This window comes from Bubalus kerabau, chromosome 22 (genome assembly GCF_029407905.1).
Source record: "Bubalus kerabau isolate K-KA32 ecotype Philippines breed swamp buffalo chromosome 22, PCC_UOA_SB_1v2, whole genome shotgun sequence".
NCBI lineage: Eukaryota > Metazoa > Chordata > Mammalia > Artiodactyla > Bovidae > Bubalus > Bubalus kerabau.
The window spans coordinates 27074595-27098060 of record NC_073645.1 but is presented as its reverse complement, the minus strand read 5'-3'; the positions used below and the strand labels follow the sequence as shown (position 1 = coordinate 27098060).

Genomic DNA, 23466 nt, shown 5'->3' with positions numbered 1-23466 from the left:
GCTTCAGTTTCGGCATTAGTCCTTCAAATGAATATTCAGGACTGATTTCCTTTAGGATGGACTGGATGGATCTCCTTGCTGTCCAAGGGACTCTCAAGAGTTTTCTCCAACAGCACAGTTCAAAAGCATCAATTCTTCGGCGCTCAACATTCTTCATACTCCTACTCTCACATCCATACATGACTACTGGAAAAAGCATAGCTTTGACTAGACGGACCTTTGTTGGCAAAGTAATGCCTCTGCTTTTTAATATGCTGTCTAGGTTGGTCATAATTTTCCTTCCAAGGAGCAATACTCTTTTAATTTCATGGCTGAAGTCACCATCTGCAGTGATTTTGCAGCCCAAGAAAATAAAGTCTCTCACTGTTTCCACTGTTTCCCCATCTACTGCCATGAAGTGATGAGACCATATGCCATGATCTTAGTTTTCTGAATGTTGAGTTTTAAAGCCAACTTTTTCACTCTCCTCTTTCACTTTCATCAAGAGGCTCTTTAGTTCTTCACTTTCTGCCATAAGAGTGGTGTCATCTGCATATCTGAGGTTATTGATATTTCTCCCAGCAATCTTTATTCCAGCCTGTGCTTCATCCAGCCCAGCGTTTCTCATGATGTACTCTGCATACAAGTTAAATAAGTAGGGTGACAATATACAGCCTTGATGAACTACTTGCCCTATTTGGAACAAGTTGTTCCATGTCCAGTTCTAACTGATGCTCCCTGACCTGCATACAGATTTCTCAAGAGGCAGGTCAGGTGGTCTGATATTCCCATCTCTTTCAGAATTTTCCAGTTTCTTGTGGTCCACACAGTCAAAGGCTTTGGCGTAGTGAATAAAGCAAAAATAGATGTTTTCCTAGAACTCTCTTGCTTTTTTGATTATCCAACGGATGTTGGCAATTTGATCTCTGGTTCCTCTGCCTTTTCTAAAACCAGCTTGAACATGTGGAAGTTCATGGTTCATGTACTGTTAAAGCCTGGCTTGGAGAATTTTGAGCATTACTTTACTAGCGTGTGAGATGAGTGCACTTGTGCGGTAGTTTGAGCATTCCTTGGCATTGCCTTTCTTTGGGATTGGAATGAAAACTGACCTTTTCCAGTCCTGTGGCCACTGCTGAGTTTTCCAAATTTGCTGGTATATTGAGTGCAACACTTTCACAGCATCATCTTTCAGGATTTGAAATAGCTCAACTGGAATTCCATCAACTCCATGAGCTTTGTCCGTAGTGATACTTTCTCAGGTCCACTTGACTTCGCATTCCAGGATGTCTGGCTCTAGGTGAGTGATCACACCATCGTGATTATATGGGTCGTGAAGATGTTTTTTGTACAGTTCTTCCATCTATTCTTGCCACCTCTTCTTAATATCTTCTGCTTCTGTTAGGTCCATACCATTTTTGCCCTTTATTGTGCCCATCTTTGCATAAAATGTTCCCTTGGTATCTCTAATTTTCCTGTAGAGATCTCTATCCCATTCTATTGTCTTCCTCTATTTCTTTGCATTGATTGCTGAGGAAGGCTTTCTTATCTTTCCTTGCTATTCTTTGGAACTCTGCATTCAAATGGGTGTATCTTTCCTTTCTCCTTTGCCTTTTGCTTCTCTTCTATTCACAGCTATTTGTAAGGCCTCCTCAGACAACCATTTTGCCTTTTTTCATTTCTTTTCCTTAGGGATGGTCTTGATCCCTGCCTCCTGTACAATGTCATGAATCTTTGGTCCACAGTTCTTCAGGCACTCTATCAGATCTAATCCCTTGAGTCTACTTCTCACTTCCACTGTATAATCGTAAGGGATTTGATTTAGGTCATACCTGAATGGCCTAGTGGTTTTCCCTACTTTCTTCAATTTAAGTCTGAATTTGGCAATAAACAGTTCATGGTCTGTGCCACAGTCAGCTCCTGGTCTTGTTTTCACCGACTGTATAGAACTTCTCCATCTTTGGCTGCAAAGAATATAATCTATCTGATTTCAGTATCGACCATCTGGTGATGTCCATGTGTAGAGTCTTCTCTTGTGTTGTTGGAAGAGGGTGTTTGCTATGACCAGTGCGTTCTCTTGGCAAAACTCTTTTAGCCTTTGCCCTGCCTCATTCTGTACTCCAAGGCCAAGTTTGCCTGTTACTCCAGGTATTTCTTGACTTCCTACTTTGCATTCCAGTCCCCTATAATGAAAAGGACATCCTTTTTGGGTGTTAGTCCTAGAAGGTCTTGAAGGTCTTCAAAGAACCGTTCAGCTTCTTCAGCATTGCTGGTTGGGGCACAGATTTGGATTACTGTGATATTGAATGGTTTGCCTTGGAAATGAACAGAGATCATTCTGTCATTTTTGAGACTGCATCCAAGTACTGCATTGTGACTCTTTTGTTGACTATGACGGCTACTCCATTTCTTCTAACAGATTCTTGTCCACAGTAGTAGATATAATGTACACAAACTAGATATAACGTAGCAGAAAGTACAAAGAGTTTCCATAAACACCTCTTCCCTATTCATGCACAGCCTTCCCCACTACCAACATTCTGCACCAGAGTGGTACATTTGTTAAAGGTAAGGAATCTCTATTGACACATCATCATTACCTGAAGTGCACTGTTTACATTAGCATGAACGCCTGGTGTGCCTTCTATGGGTCTGGACAAAATACATGATATGTATCCACCATGTTAATATCACACAGAATAGTTTCACTGCCCTAAAAATCTCTATGCTCTGCCTATTCATCCCACTCTTTCTCCTAACCCCTCCCCTGATCTTTTTACTGTCTCCATAGTCTTCTGTTTTTCATACAGTATGTAGCCTTTTCAGATTGGCTTCACTGAGTAACATGCATTTAAGTTTCCTCCACATCTTTTCATGGTTTGATACCTAATTTCTTTTTAGTGCTAAATAATAAAAAAAAAAAAAATAATAGTTGGATACACAGATGTAGCAGGCATGTTTATTCATTCACCAACTGAAGGCATGTTGGTTGTTTCCAGGTTTTAGTAATGATGGATAAAGCTGCTATAAACATCTGCATGCAGCTTTTTGTGTGGATTTAAGTTTTCAACTTCTCTGAGTAAGTACGAAGGAGCAGAATTACTGGATCATATGGTAAAAGTATGTGTAGTTTTGCAAGATATTGACAAACTGTCTTCTAAAGTGGGAAACAGTAGAAACAGTGAGACTTTATTTTTGGGGGCTCCAAAATAACTGCAGATGGTGACTGCAGCCATGCTTGCTCCTTGGAAGAAAAGTTATGACCAACCTAGACAACATATTAAAAAGCAGCGATATTACTTTGCCAACAAAGGTCCATCTAGTCATAGCTGTGGTTTTTCCAATAGTCATGTATGGATGTGAGAGTTGGACTATAAAGTCCAACTTTTTTTTGAGCACCAAAAAATTGATGATTTTGAACTATACTGTTGGAGAAGACTCTTGAGAGTCCCTTGGACAGCAAGGAGATCCAACCAGTCCATCCTAAAGGAAATCAGTCCTAAGTGTTCACTGGAAGGATTGATGTTGAGGCTGAAACTCCAATCCTTTGGCCACCTGATGTGAAGGGCTGACTCACTGGAAAAGACCCTGATGCTGGGAAAGATTGAGGGCAGGAGGAGAAGGGGACGACAGAGGATGAGATGGTTGGATGGCATCATCGACTGGATGGACGTGGGTTTGAGTAAACTCCAGGAGTTGGTGATGGACAGGGAGGCCCGGTGTACTGCAGTCCATGGGGTTTCAAAGAGTCGGACACGACTGAGCAACTGAACTGAACTGAAAGTGGCTATACTATTTTGCATTCCAAACAGCTGAGATTTCCTGACTCCTGACTGAGAGTTCCTGTTGCTCCAATAGTCTAGTAGTCATGTATGGATGTGAGAGTTGGACTATAAAGAAAGCTGAGCGCCGAAGAATTGATGCTTTTGAACTGTGGTGCTGGAGAAGACTCTTGAGAGTCCCTTGGATGGCAAGGAGATCCAACCAGTCCATTCTAAAGGGAATCAGTCCTGAATATCCATTGGAAGGACTGATGCTGAAGCTGAAACTCCAATACTTCGGCCACGTGATGCAAAGAACTGATTCACTGGAAAAGACCCTGATGCTGGGAAAGATTGAAGGTGGGAGGAGAAGGGGATGACAGAGGATGAGATGGTTGGATGGCATCACCGAGTCAATGGACATGAGTTAGAGTAAACTCCAGGAGCTGGTGATGGACAGGGAGGCCTGGCGTGCTGCAGTCCATGGGGTCGCAGAGAGTCGGTCACGACTGAGTGACTGACTGCGCTAAACTGTTGCTCCCCACCCTTGCCAGCACTTGGTTGTGCTGGTGGAGGTTTCTGTCATTCTAATACGTGTGTAGTGGTATCCCCTTGTTTAAATTTACAACTCCCTAATGACAGATGATGTTGAGCATCTTTTCATATGCTTACTGACCATCTGAATACCTTCTTTGGTGAGATGCCCAAATCTTTTGGTTACTTTTTAATCAGACCATAGGTTTTCAAACTGTTGAGTTTTAAGAATTCTTAATATATTTTGAATTACAGTGCTTTATCAGATATGTCATTTGTAAACATTTTCTCCCAGTCAGTGGCTTATTTTCTCATTCTCTGTTATATTTATTTTTTAAGGCAGTCTAAACATAAATATTAACAGATACATGCTAAGTGCTTAATACAGATAGAATTTCAAGTTGCAGGTTCTACTGGATCAGACTGTTAGGGTTCAAATTCTGATTCTGCCACTTAATAACTACGTTGTTTGGGCAACTTACAAAATCCTTCTCTTAGACTTAGCTTCTTCATCAATAAAATGTACTTACAACTCACAAGTTTGTGAGAATTAATATAACAGATATTTGCCAAGGGAAAAAATACATATAAACATTTAATATACTGCCTGCCATTCATAGTAAAAAGGATTCAAAAATGTTACCTGGAATTATTACTATTATTAGTTAATCCTCAAAATGATACCATGATATATTAGCATTCCTGCTTTAAAGGAGGATAAATAAACTTAGAGAGATTAAAATGCTTCCCCAAGGTCAGGAAGAATTAAGAGGCAGAATTGAGATTCAAATCCAGGCTGTTTCCAAAACTTTTTCTTAATCATTACCCTTCCCAGTTTCCCTATATTTCCATCAGTTTAATCATTTTTCATTGTTTTTAGCACTTTAACTTTTCCATTTTCTTTCTTTAACTGAGTAACTTCTCATTTCCATTTATTACAAAGGAAAGGTTTCCAAATGTGTAGTAGAAGTCAAGATCATTATTTTAAAGTTAGGAATCAAATCATAAAATACTAACTAGGTTTTTTAAAAAAGTACATGGACAGAGGAGTCTTGTGGGCGACAGTTCATGGAGTTGCAGAGCTGGACCAGACAGTGACTGAGCACACACACAAAGGTCTTTAAAGGAGATTTTCAACATTATGCATGTTACCATCACTTCAGCAAATCTATCATTTTAGAAGAAAAAACAGCAAACTTTCAAAAGCTAGTAATAAGTGTCTTAATAAATAAATAAATACCCAATTCCATTTTAATAATTTATAAGGAGAAAATTTTATAAAATATATATATATATGCAGAAAACATTCATCAAAGCACTGTTTATAATAAAGAAAACTTAATCAGCCTAAATGTCCATTAACAAAAACCTACTTAAATCATTCAGTATGCCTCTATAATGGAGAATTATGCAACCATTAAAATTAATTGACTAATCAATTAATATTTCTTAAGATAGAACAAAAATCACAATATATTGCTGAATGGAAGAAAGCAACTTACTAAACAGCAGGGATGGGGGAGCCTGGTGGGCTGCCGTCTATCGGGTCGCACAGAGTTGGACACGACTGAAGCAACTTAGCAGTTAGTTGCAGCAGCAGCAAGCAGGAAAGGTATGCAATTTTACAAAAACTACACATACATTTTTACATAGGGATAGTTATATAAGAAATACTTGTAAAGACATCATCCGGGGATGGCAGTTTCATGTGCCTTTGACTTTCTCTGTATTTTTCACACTGTTTACATTTTTAAATGGACATGTATTATTTTTATAGAGGCAATAAGGTACTAAAACATCAGTCTATGGGATATTTCTTAGGGATCTATTACCTAATCTTGGAGATGATGATGGAAGAACAATTAAACTAGGTATAAGCCTCTATGTGGGAATTCTCCTAAGTAGACTTCGCTTCATTTTACCTCCTTAGGTAAAAACAGAGGTAGAAATTAATGCTAATTACTAACAAAGTAACCCTAATGTTTAGGGTTCAGAGAATGGTGGTGCAGTCACTAAGTCATGTCAGATTCTCTGTGACCCCAGGGACTGTAGCCACCAGGCTCCTCTGTCCATTGATTTTCCAAGCAAGAATATGGAGTGGGTAGCCATTTCCTTCTCCAGGAGATCTTCCCCACCCAGGGATTGAAAGCTGGTCTCCTGCATTGCACACGGATTCTTTAGTGACTGAGCTACCAGGGAAGCCCATTATCTTATGTTCTGCAAAGAAAGAAAAACTGCTAATAAACTATGACAGAAGTTTGTCATTTAGAATTTTCACATCATTCCTTTTTAAGAGCTCTTTTGGATAGATCTAGAGAAAAATTGCTATTGTATATTATCTTTGTAAATACAGGAAAAATAAAACACTTCTTCACATTTAACTCTATGAGTCACTTTTTCACTCAGAATTATCTAATGTCTGTGTTTTCACACAATAGTACTCTCTGGCCACGAAAAGCTTTGGTGATACAGCATTTCTTTAAAAAGTATTCCTCTACTACTGTCTCGAAAATTTTCTTTGACGCCAACTACCTCCTATTTTGAAATCATAATGCTGACATTCTCCTCATCTTATCACAGGTGCTAAAAGAAGCTTTTAGATGACAACCAGGACTCACATTCTTTCTTCACAACATTCTTAAATGGTTTACTGACTGAAACATCAATGGGCTGCAACTGTATGATACCAGAGATACAACTACATTCACAACGCACGATGTATGACACACATACCACAACTGCTACCTGGCGAACAATATGAAGGCATCGAACAATAAATCGGGACTTATCCCAGTTTCAGAAATGTTCAAAAGCTGAAGGTCTATCATAACTGGGTGAAACATGGCATTAAGTTATCTACGAAAGACATTTCAGTTGAAAAAATAATACATAGAACTCACCCTCCCCCAAGTCAGGAAATAAGTCAGTGAGAAATGTCCTTCTCTCACCATTTTAATGTAACACTTTGGGAAGAAAGAGAGCAGAGCAACTGTCCTTGAAAAGGAACACTATAAAATACAAGCAGTGGTAAGAGACCAAGGGTATTGTGAGGAGAGTTAAAAAATCGTCCTTCTTTTGCATGCCTCTACCCATGGCAGCAGAGATTTTAAAGATGTATCTTTCACTTGTTAATAGAATGGCATGAAAGAGGAAAAATAATTAATACTAGATAATCTCTAAGGTTCTTTGTAGCAACAAATTTCATTATTCCATTGCCTTGGATATACTGATTAAGTCAGCGATAGTACCATTTGGTTTAATATAAATAATAAATAAATTTTACATTAGAAAATATAGTGCCTCTTACATTACTGATTGAAAATATTCATCACAATTTGGTTTGAGAGAACTCTAAAATTCAAAACTGAAATAAATTGATGTATGCAAAACCATACTTTAAACAAACATAATGCAAATAAGGTGTTAAAAAGAAACACTCACATCTACTACCTAAAAGCATAAAAATTCTAGACAAAATTTTAACTAAACAAATGTTAATAAAAACAAGAATGAAATAAACACTCAGATGTTATTTTAAAGGAGCTATAATTTCAATAGGTAAAGTTTTCAGAAATCAGTGATGATCACTTAAAAATCACTATGTTTTTATCTTCACGAATCACAGGCGCCGAAGAAAGAGATGGCAATGACACAAACTCAGCAACTTGGAGGAAAAGATTCTGCAGAGCTGAAACTCAGATCCCTGAGGAGAGAGTGGTGCTCAGCTGCTGCTGAGTCTCTGAACTTGGAAGAGGGATCTTGTGAGACCAGGGTACCTTTTGAGGAAGAAAGGACTAGCTAATCAGAGCTGGTGTTTGTAAGGGTTATGATAAGACTAGCTCTGTCAGTGTTAGAAAAATTACAAACTGAATCTGGGACAGCTATTGCTGGGGTAAGAAGTTCCACTAGGATGATGGTCAAAGTAACAGCAAAGCAGACAGGGAGCCACAGGAAACAGAAAGATGTAGGCTCTCTCTCCTCCTCCTTGCAGCCTTCCTGTAGTGTTCAATACTTCTGAAACCTAAAAGTGAGCACCTGGCAAGACAGAAACAGTGATCTGCAAAAATCTCAGAACAACGTCACAAAGCAGAACCACAGAAAGGGGTGTTGGGAGCTGAGGATTACAGATGGGAGAACTAAGACACAGTAGTATTAAATATTTGGTTAATAAATATTCAAATTTCCAAAGAGCAGTTTGGGAAAAAAAACAGCACTAGTGAAAGAAGATAGTTTTAGACTGTTTAGATACTATTAACTGTTTTATATTACATGCTAATCCTGGTGACCTTCTCAGAACCCAGATAAGATTTTGGTAGGAATAAGAGTGAATATCAGATAAGAATAAAATTACTCAACATAACTTAGCAAAGATACACAGTTAATTTCCACTATTTATTCTCATTTGTTCTACAGTCACTACAAACCCTGAATTAGTGAATACTGAACCACTGCTCCTAGATGAAATACACACACACATTCCCCCACACAGACTATAACCTTAGATCTCAAACAACTCATTCTGGTAGATTCTGTTTGTTTCACAAAAGAGAAAATGAAGTTCAGAAACATTAGGTGATTTGTTCGAGGCTGTCCCAACAACAGGTGCCAGAGCAAACCCTATCCGACGGGTCCCAAACCAGGAGCCTCTTGCACTGCAGTATACAGCCCCTCCTGTCTCCATCCTCCGGACCTCTCTGTATGAGAGGTGAGACAAGACAGAGCACTACCAAGTTCAAGCTCAGCACGCAACAAGGGCATCTAGGCACTCACATCTTATACAGCTTTGCACGTGTACACAAATAACTGCGAAAGTACGGCATGTACAGGTTTGGGGGCTACAAATAGATTTTAGTAAGTAGATAAATTTGCATATAATGAGGATCTGCTATACAGTATACACTTCCATTAACAGGTGGAAAATATTACAGATATCCTTTTTTAAAGGATTTCTCCACCGCAGAGGACACAGGTTTGATCCCTAGTCAGGGAACTAAGATCCTGCATGCCATGTGGTGTGGCCAAATTAATTAATTTAAATGCTTTTAAAAGAACACATTTTTATGCCATTTCCTGAATTCTGCAAAAAAGAAAAGAATATACTTTATATTCTCTTTATATTCCCAAATGCTACTTTATTTATATTGCTCTGGTTATTTACGGAAAACTTAGTTATTGGTCAGTCAAGATACTAACAACAGAATGTCAATAATAAGTTAATGTTGGTTAAATCAGTAGTTTCTAAAATGTTTTACCAATTCTCAGATAACATAGTTTTCCCATTTATTTCATGGACTTGCTGACTCTGAGCAGCATGAATAAATTGCAACATTTTTTATAATTCTGTGATAGATAAGCTTTAGGACTTTGCAAGGGTTACATAGTTCAAAGGCTGAAAAAATGAGAACACAAAAAGAATTTTTTAAAAATATTTAGAAATAAGACAAAGACATACTACCTCTGGAAATTAATTCAAGAAAAATAAAGGCTTTTAAATGGTAAGGAAGATCATTACCACACAAACATTCTCAATGTTAAATTATAAAAGTAAAGGGACAAAACAAGTTCCTGTAAAGATAAGAAATTCAACACAAATACTAAAATTTTTATAAGGAAAAAAGATAAGCCAGCACATTAAAGCCATTTTTACAATTCAAAGTTTCAGTTACCTCTTTTAAAACATAAATGTATATATGCTAGGAATTTGGACTTCAGGTGGTATTGAGTACAAAATACAATGCAGTATTTAATAAACACCAGGTAACTTCAGTAGCATAATACAGAAGTAGTTACCCATTCTGAAAAGAGACTTACTTTCTTCTTTCATAGAAAGAGAAAAGTGATGACTATATAAAGGGAGAAAAAATGTGAAAAGAAGAACTGTTAAGTGAAATAAAGCACTGTGCAGAACAGTATTTAAAAATATGATCCTTTCCTTTTTTAATTTGAAAACTCCAAACCTACAAAGAAATGTAAACAGACAGTGGCCAACCACACAGCCCTCACCCAGAGTCACCAACTGTTAACTCTGTCATCCTTGCTTTCAAAGCCCTCTCTTGTAGACTGTCTCACTATTTGGATTTGTCTGTTTCCTCATTATCAGATTCAGGTTAAATATCTTTGATAAAAACCACAACATTAGGTGATTATACAGTTCCCAATGAGTAGCACCAGAAAACACAGCTTATCTTACTACTGTTGATTAACCCTAGGTTTGATCACTTAAGATGGTATCCATCAGCTCTCTCTACTGTAAAGGTGCGTTATATGGGGTGGTATCACTCTACTTATGGGGCGAAACCCTGTTCCTCCACACTCTTTCACACAATGATTTTAGTATCCATCAATAATTTTTGCCTGAATTACTATCATATGGTTGCATGAGTTTTTTTGAATTATATCAGTCTTTATGTACCAACTAGTTAGCATTCCTCTAGCAGGTTACTATTTTGTTGTTGATATTTTTGTAGTTCAAACTAACCTGTATTCTTTGGCATGTCCCCATTAATTTTTGACCATATTCTTTGATTTTTTGAGCATATGAGCATAAAGCTCATATTCTTGAGCTTTCTGGTACAATATATCCCGGGCTTCTCTGGGAAAAAATGAGGAGTGGGGAGGATTTCACTTTTCAATTTTATCACTTCTGTACTTCTCTAGTTTAGACCTGGATCAGACATTTCAATGAGTCCTGGTTAGTTTTAATGGGGAATGGTATTTAGAAACCCAGAGCTAGGAGTATTAATTATCATCATTTCTAGGCCTTTGTCGGTGGAAAATAGGAATATGCATATATGTATTGCAGCCATGAAATTAAAAGATGCTTGCTCCTTGGAAGGAAAGTTATGACCAACCTAGACAGCATATTATAAAAGCAGAGACATTATTTTGCCAACAAAGGTCCCTCTAGTCAAGGCTATGTTTTTTCCAGTAGTCAGGTATGGATGTGAGAGTTGGACTATAAAGAAAGTTGAGTGCAGAAGAACTGATGAACTGTGGTGTTGGAGAAGAGTCTTGAGAGTCCCTTGGATTGCAAGGAGATCCAACCAGTCCATCCTAAAGGAGGTCAGTCCTGGGTGTTCATTGGAGGAACTGATGTTGAAGCTGAAAACTCCAATACTTTGACCACCTGATGTGAAGAGCTGACTCATTTGAAAAGACCCTGATGGTGGGAAAGATTGAGGGCAGGAGGAGAAGGGGACAACAGAGGATGAGACAGTTGGATGGCATCGCCGACACAACGGACATGGGTTTGGGTGGACTCCGGGAGCTGGTGATGGACAGGGAGGCCTGGAGTGCTTTGATTCATGGGGTCGCAAAGAATCGGACACGACTGAGCGACTAAACTGAACGGATTGTATGTGTGTACATGTGCACACAAGTGAATGTGTTATATCGTAAGTTCAAACTAAAACCTCTAGTTCAAAAATCAGCATCACAGGGTTCTTCCTTACATTTCAAGCTTTTAACCCCTTTCTCTCAGTTATAACCCTAGTTCTTAAAACAAAACTACATTAACTAATTTGTTCTATCCTATAGTATATATAAAGTATTTTCAGAATTATAACATCAATATCACTACTAGTAATAAACCTATTTAATCAAGTTCAAGCATTCTTTCCTATTCTTTTTATCCTTTAAATATATCCCACTAGTCTTGACCCAGAGGGATGGGATGGGGAGGGAGGTGAGAGGGAGGTTCAGGATGGGGAACACATGTACACCCATGGCTGATTCATGTCAATGGATGACAAAACCACTACAGTAAAGTAATTAGCCTCCAATTAAAATAAATAAATTTAAAAATAAATAAATATATCCCACTAGTCAGAGTACTCTACTCAAAAGTCATTTCAAGCACTTTTCCAGTATGCCTATGTTATCAATTTGATATGCAGTTAAGTTCATCTGTATATACATGTGTGTGTGTGTCAATATATTTTCAGCTTTACAAACAAGCATTCATACATATGCTCAAACAGGCATAAAATTTTATCTGAAAAGACACACAGATATTGTTACAGTGACTGACTTTGGGGAAAAAAACTGGTGGGAAACGTTTTCATTTTTCAATTTTATCATTTTTGTACTGTTCAACCTTCTAACCACATTAGTATCCCCTTGAATTTTTGTTAACAGGTTACCTAAAAGATATAACCTAAAAGGTATTATTTTTATACAGTCTTCTTTATACTCTGTATAATATAATATTTTATATTATATTAATATTATATATTATATTTTATATATTAATATAATATATTATAATATTTTATATAGTCTTTATACTCTGCATAATATAATATAATATTTTATATTATGTTAATATAATATATTATAATATAATATTTTAAGAACAGTATTCAAATTTTTAGAAACAGATAAAATATATTTTAGGGTTTTTTTTTTTTTTCAGGTGGAACAGGGCCTTCCCTGGTGGCTCAGTGGTAAAGAATCTGCATGCCAATGCAGGAGACGCGAGTTCGAACCCTGGGTTGGGAAGACAACCTGGAGAAGGGAATGGCCATCCACTCCAGTATTCTTGCCTGGAAAATGCAATGGACAGAGGAGCCTGGTGGGCTACTGTCCATGGGGTTGCAAAAGAGTCAAACACAACTTAGTGACTAAACGACAAGGGTGAATAGAGCTTCATGTCAATTCACAGAAAAAAATTAAATTCCAGATAAATTAAAATTAAAACTCTTTATACTATTAAAAGTCAAGAAGAAAATATAGATAAATACATATCTAATTCCTGGGTAGGGAAAGTTTTTCTCAGCATGAAAGCGAAGAAGAAAAAAGGCAAAGAAACACACTGACAGATTTTGTAAAATAAAGAACACTATGTCTTTATATCAAAAAAGCAACATAAACTAATTTAACTAAAATAAATGCACCATTATGATAAAGTGCTAATTTTCATAGTACATAAAATGTACTTGCAGATCAACAAGAAAACAAACAGCTCATCAGAGTATCGATAATTCAGTTATTTTTAAAATGGCAATATCTTTAGAAAGCAAAGATATGGAAAATGAAATAAACAGATACTCTTTTTGTCTATCGAAAAAGTAAATATTTTTTAAAAGGATAAAAACTAACCTTGAAAAAGGTCAAGGAACAAAAAGGCACAGAAATAGACCATTGTTAGGCTGTTTAAACAGGCATAACCCACGTACATATATGTTAAGTATACAGAAAACTATCAAGGAACATATACATGAAACTGACGATGGGGAGTTCCCTGGTGGTGACTTTCACTGCCATGGCCTGGATTCAATCCCTGGTCAGGAAACTGAGATCCTGCAACTTGTGCATCGCGGCCAGAAGGAAAAAGGAAAGAAAGAAACCATGATAGTTGATACAGAAACCAAATAGTTACATTTACCGAGAGAAGAGAAGGAGCAATAATTAGAGTGATGGCCAAAGAGACTAACTTTATCCCTAATAAGTTAATATTCCGTACCAATAGAAATTCTTTGCAAAACTAAAAATTAATTTTAAGATAAGTTTATACATTTCTAGAGTTAATTTCACAGTAAACATTAAGGAATGATCATGTATTTTGCCCTAACAATTCTAAGAATTTATCCTAAAGAAATAAGGAATGTCAGAGAGATATATCATGACTATATGGACATTTGACATATGCCGGAGGCACTGAAAAGCAATATGGAAAGGGTGATCTTTTCAGTAAATGGTGTTGAGACAACTAGGTATCTACATAGAAAAAATGAAACTGGACTCCCTATTTCATACTGTAGACAAGAACCAACATCAGTTTAATTACAGACCTAATAGAGAAGACAACACCGTAAACTTTAAGAATGTAACACAGAAGGACAATTCATCACTTTGGGTAAGGAAATTTTCTGAAGACAAAAAGCACCAACTATGTATAAAAAGCTAATAAACTGAACTACACTAAAATCTGAAACATCTATATAAAGAAGGACATCATAAGGAGAAACAAAAGACATACTATAAAGCAAGAGAAAAGAAGGTGCATCACATATACCTTGAGAGGATTAGTATCAGGGAGTACAGGCTCCCATAAGCCAACGAGAAAAAGAACCCAAAAGACTTTAACATAAGCACTTCAGAGAAGAAGAAATCCAAATGGCCAATAAGTATATAAAAAGAAACTCAATCTCATTAGTAATCAGAGAAATAAAACCCCAGTGGGAACAGGAATTGACTGTAAATGGGCACAAGAGAGCTTCAGGTGGTCATAAAAGGATTCTAAAGCTAGATTGCAGTCATGGTTGCACAACTGTACTAATTTATTAAAACTCACCAAATTATATACATAGAATGGGTGAATTCTGTGTTTTATATACATTGATAAAGTTATTTTTTTCATCAGCAACAAATAGGAAAATTCACTGGAAAAAAATACCCAAATACACTCAACAGGCATGAAAAGGTACTCAATTTTTTTCAGTCATCAGGAAAATATAAATAAAACTTCTCACTCACCACAATGGCTAACATAAAATATTAGTAACAGTATCAATAATAATGGCAAGTGTTGCTGAAGATATAGAACAATTCAGAAAACTGCCACCCCTACTGATGGGGGTATAAATTGGTACCACTACTTTAGAAGACTGGCAGTATCTTCTGAATCTTAAAACACACGTAGCCAATAACTTAGAGAATCCATTCCCAGGTACATATCCAATAGAAATGAGTGTAAATGTACATCAAGATGTATAACCATATTCACAAGTCTTATTCTTAATATACAAAAAGTGGAAACAATCCAGAAGTCCACCAAAAGTAGAATGGATAAATTTTAGTACTTCATATACTGCAATACTATAGAACAATGAACAAAAAAGATGAGATGGCTACTACATACAACTAGAGACGAATTCTTACTCATAGTGTTGAATAAAAGATGCCAGACACAAAACACACATATGATTACATTTATATGAAGCCCCAAAATACACCAAAATGCTGCAGTAGTCTAGGTAAGAGAGAATGGCAATTATGACTAGTATTACAACAATAAAGAAAGAAAGGAGGAGACCGATTGAAGAAATATTTATTGGTAAAATTAACAGGCTTGGTGATTGATTGGGTCTGGGGGGTAAGGAAGTAGAAGATGTTAAGAATGACCTCCAGGTCCCTGGTCTATGCAATTGGTAGATGAAGATGTCAATTATTGAATGAGGAACACAGGAGAAGCAAATTTGGGACTGACATCAGGAATTCAATTAATCAATGTTTTTTACTTGCTGTTTAAGGAATCTGTGAGACATTCACGAAGAAGGCAATGGCAACCCACTCCAGTACTCTTGCCTGGAGAATCCCATGGACTGAGGAGCCTGGTAGGCTCCAGTCCATGGGGTCGCTAAGAGTCGGACACAACTGAGCGACTTCGCTTTCACTTTTCACTTTCATGCATTGGAGAAGGAAATGGCAACCCACTCCAGTGTTCTTGCCTGGAGAATCCCAGGGACAGAGGAGTCTGTTGGGCTGCTGTCAATGGGGTCGCACAGAGTCGGACACGACTGATGCGACTTAGCAGCAGCAGCAGCAGCAGTGAGACGTTCAAGTGGAAAGCTCTAATAGATAGCTCGATGGGTAGATCCTGAGTTCAGAAAGGAGATCTCAGGATAGAGACCAAAATTGCATGTAGATGGTAACTGAAGCCACGGGAGAAGATGGGCTCTCAAAAGAAAAGATGAGGGCCTAAATCCAGCCCTGTGGAACCCCAACACTGAAAGTCAGGAAGAGCAAGAAGAGCCAGCAAAAACATCTGAAGAGTAGACACAGGGGTACAAGAAAATTCAGGACTATGGTGACCTAAAAGCCAGCTTTTTAAAGGAAATGATGGTCAAAGGTCTCAAATGCTCCAGAGAGAGGTCAAGTAAAAGAATTAAGTGTCCATTTAACTCTTTTACTTGAATCCTAAGACCACAACAAGAGCCATTTAATTAGATGAGCAGGGAGATGTCAAATAAAAAGCAAGAAAATGTCACAGAACTGAAGAAAATGAGTCTTTAAACTGAAAAGACTAACCAAGAGCCCAGCAAAATGAAAGGAAGAAAAAAAATACCTATGTCAAAGTACATTACCATGCACAGAGGAAAAAATGTAAATTCTAATAGCTATCAAGAGAAAAAGATCACAAGGGACCAGAAAACAAAATGGCAACGGATTTTCAATAGCAACACTTGAAGCCAAAAGGCAATGAATGGAAAAGTCTTTAAATCCTAAGAATAATGTACTTTTGAACTAGAATTCTACAACCAAACTATACATCAAGTGTGACATTACAATAAAGACATATTCAGACAGGCCTAGTTTAAAAAAAAAATAAACCTTCCATGTATCCTTTCTCAGAAGACTACTGAAGGATGTACATAACCAAAACAAGGAGGAAATTCCAATAGCAAAAACAAAGCATTTAAAGCACTGCCAAAGTAGTCTGAGCTCCTAAGATTCTAGAGACGAAAATTATGATTCATTATTGACAGATATTTTTTTAAAAGATCTAGAAATAAAACAGATGCATAGATGGAAAGACCAAGTATTATGGAGATGGTATTTTTTACAAAGTTAATCTATAAATTCAATAAAACTCCTTCAAAAAAGCACAACAGGTTTTCTGTGTAACTCATGCATGCGTGTGTGCAGGCTCTGTCACTTAGTCGTGTCTGACTCTTTGCAACCCCACGGACTGTAGCTCATCAGGCTCCTCTGTCCACAGGATTTCCCAGGCAAGAATACTAGAGTAGGTTGCCATTTCCTTCTCCAGGGGATCTTCCTGACCCAGCGATCAAACTCACATCTCCTGTGTCTCCGGCATTGGCTGCTGCTGCTGCTGCTAAGTCGCTTCAGTCGTGTCCGACTCTATGCGACCCCATAGACGGCAGCCCACCAGGCTCCCCCGTCCCTGGGATTCTCCAGGCAAGAACACTGGAGTGGGTTGCCATTTCCTTCTCCAACGCATGAAAGTGAAAAGTGAAAGTGAAGTCGCTCAGTCGTGTCCAACTCTAGCGACCCCATGGACTGCAGCCTACCAGGCTCCTCAGTCCATGGGATTCTCCAGGCAAAAGTAATGGAGTGGGGTGCCATTGGCAGGAGGATTCTTTACCACTGAGCCACATGGGAAGCCCTTTGTGTAACTCAGTTAGGCTAATTCTAAAATGTACATGAAAGCCCTAACGGCCAAGAATATACTAGACATTGCTGAAGAAGAGGAAAAGGAAGTCTTTCTCTAGCAGAGATTTGTTTTGATGCTTCCCTAATTAAGACAGGGGAAAACTGATAAAGAAACAGACAAAAAGATCAATGAAGAGACTAGACCCCAGAAACAGACACATGCTGCAGAGCGGTGAGGAACAGTCTCCCCCAATGACGAGCCATGGGACAATTGCGTGCCCACTGTAGAAAACAAGGAAATTGGACCCCCTGCCTCATACTATTTGCAAAAATCTTCACTAAGTAGGTTGTAGACATAAATGTTAAAGGCTAAATCATAAAAGCTCTTAGAAGATAAGATATCGGTTTATCTCCATGATCTAAGGTTAGGAAAACTTTTCTCGCCTTTTTTTTTAATTCAAAAATCGAATTGGCTTTATTAGGTGATTTATGAATCAGGCAGCATCCCATCCAACAACTGCAAGGGCGCCCCAGGAAAGAATTTCTCAAATACAACACAGAAAGCATTAACTGAAAAAGAAAAAAACAGACAAAATGAAGTATGTTAAAATCAAGAATTTCTTGTTCATAAAAAGACACCATAAAGAAAATGAAAAGATGGGCACAGAAGAAGAATGTATCTGCAATAGCCATAATCAGCAAATGGTTAAAATCCAGAACACACAACAAACAAACAAGAAAAAGACATCCAAGAGAAACATGAACAGGACACTGAACACAAAAGAAGAAATCCAAGTTACTAACAATCCTATGCAAAGAAACACTTATTAGTAGTCAGAGAAAAGATGAATTAAAACCATAGTGAAAAATTAAACATCAGATTGTCAAAACTTAAAAATTCCAACAATATCAAATGGTGGAGAGAATGCAGAGCAAGGAAAATTCTCATAGGATGCTGGTGGGAGTGTAAACTGGTATAGTCTAGTAAAATTAAAGATACACTACCCTATAACCTAGCAATTCTACTTCTAAGTTAGTCTTGGTGAAATTCATGCATACATGCACCAGTATAAAAGCCAAAAACTGAAAACAACTGATATAGCCAACAGGACAATGGTAAATAACTGGTGATATAATCATATATTGGAATTCTATGCAACAATTAAAATTAACTATAGCTCTAGTGATAAGAAAGACAAATCTCACAAACCTAAAGCTATTCTGAAAGAGGTAAGACACCAAATACACTCAGTACACACAAAAGTTATGATGCTTAGTTATACACTGCTAGGTAGTAAAGTATAAGGAAAGCAAAGAAATGAATAACTTACAGACAGGATAGTGGTTTCCTTTAGTGGGAGAGCAGAATCAATTCAAAAAGGAGGTGAAAAGGATTCTAGAATACTGGCAGAATTCCTTTACTCTGACGGTTGTTAATATTGAGTTCACTTTATTACTGTTTGCTAAATGTACATCTATGTGTTGTACTTTTCAATATAATGATTATATGTTTCACTATTTTTAAAAAAGGCACATGCCCATCTGGGTCATAAAATGAATCACTTTTCATCCAGCACAAGTCAGTAACCCAGCTTCAATTCAACAGATCATTTTATGGCATTCCTTCTTTTTTTTCTGTTAAAAGCAACAGAATTCCAAATGTAAAAAAAAGTGAGGGATATTACATATCTTCATTTATATGTCAAATAATACTATTAAAAAAAGAGAAAATAAATTTAAAATCAGGAAGATCTTTCAAGCAAGAAAGGAACTGTTACAGAGCTATGTAGTGCAGGACTAAGTGGAAAGAATACAACTATATGATGAAAAAATGTTTCAAACAAACTAAATACACAAGACAATTGCCTGTTTAGAAATTAATCTTTGCAAACAGTTATAAGCATATGATAGTCGGAATCAACTTCAGAAACAGCTTTCTGTTGCACACTATACATACCATTGTAAGGTTTGATTGCTTTTTCTCCTACACGGAAGGAAGTTTATAAATTTTTAAATTTTCTAGGGAATCTTGGACAGGAAAAGAGGTTATGAAAAAGACGTAACAAGTGAGATAAGTTTACATTTTAAATTTTCTGTTTTAAAAAGCTCCCAGCTTACTCCTTGGAAGCATAAAATAGTGAGACAAAAACAGAAGATGCAAAGAACTCCCATTCTTCAAATATCACACTAAAATATATACCAAGCCCACAAAAATTATCCTTGACACAGTCTTACAGTGTTAAACTACATGGAGTAAGGCTCTTATTTTTCAGAAAATTTTCAATAGGTATCTCACTATAGGAAGACATATTCACTTTGCAATGTCATGAAAGAATTAAATCACAGAGTATTAGCATGTCAACACAATCTGCCTGTGCCAGAAAATGGTTTTACTATCTTCCTAGGTCCCTCTTCCTGTCCCATCCCATATTTCGTTTTCAAGCTCTAAATATAACGACAGTAATTTTCTGCCATTTCCTGAGCCCTTTTTCGTGTCTTACATTTATTATTTCCTTTAATTCTCACATACTGAGGAGTAAGTTTTACTGATGAGAAAAACGAGACATGGAATGATTAAGTAACTTACCCAACGTCAGAGGTTGCTATTGAGGGAGCCAAGATACAGTCCAACTCCAGAGCCAGTATCTTAATACTACACTGTTTCTATTCAATAAAACATTTATACCATGAAAACTGCCCATAATCACCTACTGCCTTCTAACTACCAGATCCCAGATACCTCGAGGATTTATTACTGCCTTTCCTAGATAACTGCATACTCACACAACATTAATGGGTAAAGGAATCTAAACATTTAGGGAAATCTATGATTTTCCAGCTAAGAAAGAGGAGGTCCAGAGACATTAAGTGTCCTGTCCAAGACCTCAAAGCTCGTTTGCAACAACCAGCAATAAAACACAATTCTTAACTCCCAGAAGCAACTTCCCACTGCACTAAAAGCCCTGTCTACCACACTTCTAAGGAAATGGCAACCCACTCCAGTGTTCTTGCCTGGAGAATCCCAGGGACAGGGGAGCCTGGTGGGCTGCCGTCTATGGGGTCGCACGGAGTCGGACACGACTGAAGCGACTTAGCAGCAGCAGCAGCACCAAACTTCTATACTGTAAGCTCTTGTTGAAATCCACAACCTCCACATTAGGTACTGAAGTTTACTCTGCCAACTTTCACAGCACACAAGAGCATCAACAGCACTCACAAGCAGGTAACACACATTCTTTCATTTCAACAAATATAAAGAGAAATGCACTATGCGCTAAGGCAATAGAATTAACCCAAATGTATATCATAATTTGGCCCCTGGTCTTATCATAATAGCATAAACACATTAACATGTGTGTTAATAGTGCCATAGTAGCAATGTGAACAACGTGTTTTGAAAGCACACAGAAGAGAGGAGACATTTCAGACTCAGAAGGCGGGGCTTTGAGATGTGTCCGAGCCAGTGTAAAGGCAGGGTGGGATGGTGCTTAGAAAGAAGGGAAAATGGTATCACTTCTACCACCAGAGGTTTAAGTTAAAAAAAAAAAAGCAGTAATCATAAACACAGGGTCAGAAGAGCTGAGTTCAAATCTAGGCTGTGACTGGTGTGAATGTGAACAATCTCTGTGTCTCAGCATCCTCATCTATGAAATGGAGATACTAGTGACCTGCATGTCTCCCAGGACTTTGTGGGGGCCAAATTACGTGTAAGTTAAACATAAGTTATTTATACTTCACATCTAGGCAACCCTGTGGGTCCTTCCCCTTAAAAACTGTCTCATAAAAACCTCTCACCCTTCAGATGAAAATATTCCAATGACATCATTCCTATACTCCTTACAGGATAGTAAACATTTAACACAAATGCCCTCAGACTAAAACAGCAAACTTCCTTCTACTGAGATGAATATCTGGGTATAAAAAATATTTGTGTATATATATGTGGGGGGGGCGTGTTTTTTTAATTTCTTAAGCCCTGGAATGGATTTCTAGTCAATGCTTATTATATTTAGAAACTAGTATCAGATGCAGGTTTCCTTCTGGAAATTTTCTATCAGAAATTACATTCCATTTTACAGTATGCTGTCAAGCAACCAACTCAAGAATTGTCTGCAAGTAGCAATCGCTTTGCTCCCATCCCAAGAGACTGGTTATGTATAAGCTATAGATACAACCAAATACATACCCTGGACCCCCAAAGGGAACTATTTTAGTATAAGCATATATATGAATACAAACAGCTTCACAGAAAAATATAAATCCACTTTAAATGAATGCAAACAGCTTCACAGAAAAATAGAAATCCACTTTAAAGTATAATGAGTTTCTGATATGAAAACATTTGAGGGCCAAACCAGACAGACCCCTCCTTTTAATCAAAGAACACCCTCATTTCCTTTAACCTTTAACAGAGTAGACTGTATCCCTTGCCTCTCTTTGGCAACCATTCTTTAAACTACATCCAGGCCCTATTTTGTTCAACCTTAAACCCTACGTCTAAGCTACTCCTCGGATGGTAACCTAAATAAAGTTTCAACGTACGTTTACGAAGTCAAAAGAAGGTCCCAAAGACAGGAACGGGACGCGAGAGCGAGAAATCCTGGTGCCACTCCCGGCCGCCGGCTGATCTCTCAAGTGTAACTTCCCTTTTCTCCCTCTTACCTTGTACACTTTGCCAAAGGCTCCGTCGCCCAATTCTCCTATAATTTCCCAAAACTCCTCCGGGTTCAGGTCCCTCTTCACATGTTCGTACTGCTTCTTCTTCTTATCGCTCCCCAACTTGAAGATCTTACGGAAATTGAAGAAGGACATTTTTCCTCCCCAACAGAGTTCCTCACACTTAAGGATCAAAAACAATAAGAGGCAAAGTTTCTCCTCCCTCGTCTCCCGCGCGAGCCCGGCGGGCGGCGGCGGCGGGCGCGGGCAGTTCGGGCTCCCGCCGCTCCGGCCAGGCGGTCCCGGGGGAAGGCGGGGCGCGACTCCCCCTCCGGCCCACGGGGTGGGGGCGCTGCGCGGGCGGCCCCTCCGCCGAGCCCGGCCCGCGAGCTGCACGGCTAAACGCCTGGCCCCCGGCCAGCCCTTGTGGGGCGGCACCTGCCCGGACGTTCGTCCCCACCCGGCCCGGCCCGACGGGTCCGAGCGGTCCGGACGCCAGCGGCCGAGGCGGTTAGGCCCTTGTCAAAGCGAGTCTCCAGGGGCGGCGGCTACTCCGGGCTAGGGACGCAGCTGGCGGCTCTGAGGCGAGCAGTCGGCTGGCCGAGCTCTCCTACCCCGGGCCGGAAACCCCGGGTCTCCTCTGCAGCAGTCAGCTCCCGCGGCTCGAGGCCCGCGCGTCCCCTGGGCTCTGGGGCGCAGCCGCCGCCGCCTCGCTCCCCCCCGAGCCCACGCAGCCTCTGCCTGGAGCGCGCGCCGACGCCGACGCCGCAGCGCGCCCGCCAGCTCCCCCGGCCGCGCGCTCGGCTCTCCGCGCTCTCGCGCGGAGGTGGCAACTCTGGTCCCGCGCACGCGCGTTGAGTCCCGCAAGTTGGCTGCCCAAAGAGGCTTGCTGGCGCCCTACGCCGGGTGCGAGGTGGATCGTAGAGCGGGCTGCGGGCTGATGGTTCCCCGGGGTTTGCCCTCCAAGCCCCAAATCCTTGTCAGTCCACGACTTTGACGGAGTTGCCCTTTGCGCACGACCCTCTTGGTTGTGCTAGCGGATGTTGCCTCCATTCTGGATCTGGGAAAATGTGTAAAGAGTGAAAGATGAGCTGCCCCGATCTGGACTTTTTCGCTCTCAAACGAGCCCCAGAATAGAGTGGGAGGGAAGAATATGCTATGGCTGTTTGTTTAGGATCCAGAATTTATCAGCTCTCTGACGTTGGGCGGGTAACCTCTCCGAGCCTCAGTTTCTTCATGATGAAGTCAAGGTCCTTAAAGTCCAGATCTGGGGATTGTGGCGAGGGGTAAAGGCAATGGAAAAAATCCCTATGCACTGTGCCTGCGCTGGTAAATGCTCAATTTCAGTTCCGGCTGTTGTTAAAAATGTGCACGTAAAATAGACATAAATATATAAAAGTTAAGCCCACTTCTTAAGTGATGA

The 23466-nt window shown here is 39.0% G+C and overlaps 1 protein-coding gene across 2 annotated transcripts in view; it reads right to left on the bottom strand.

Moving 5' to 3' along the window:
* SLK (STE20 like kinase) overlaps positions 1-22809 on the bottom strand; it is a 61780-nt gene extending 38971 nt beyond the window's left edge. For both annotated transcript variants that reach the window (XM_055560928.1, XM_055560929.1), the window contains exon 1: positions 22050-22809. In XM_055560928.1, the coding sequence (XP_055416903.1) occupies positions 22050-22199 (150 nt within the window). In that variant the 5' untranslated portion in view covers positions 22200-22809. The remainder of the gene's footprint in view (positions 1-22049) is intronic.
* Positions 22810-23466: the final 657 nt, after the last annotated feature.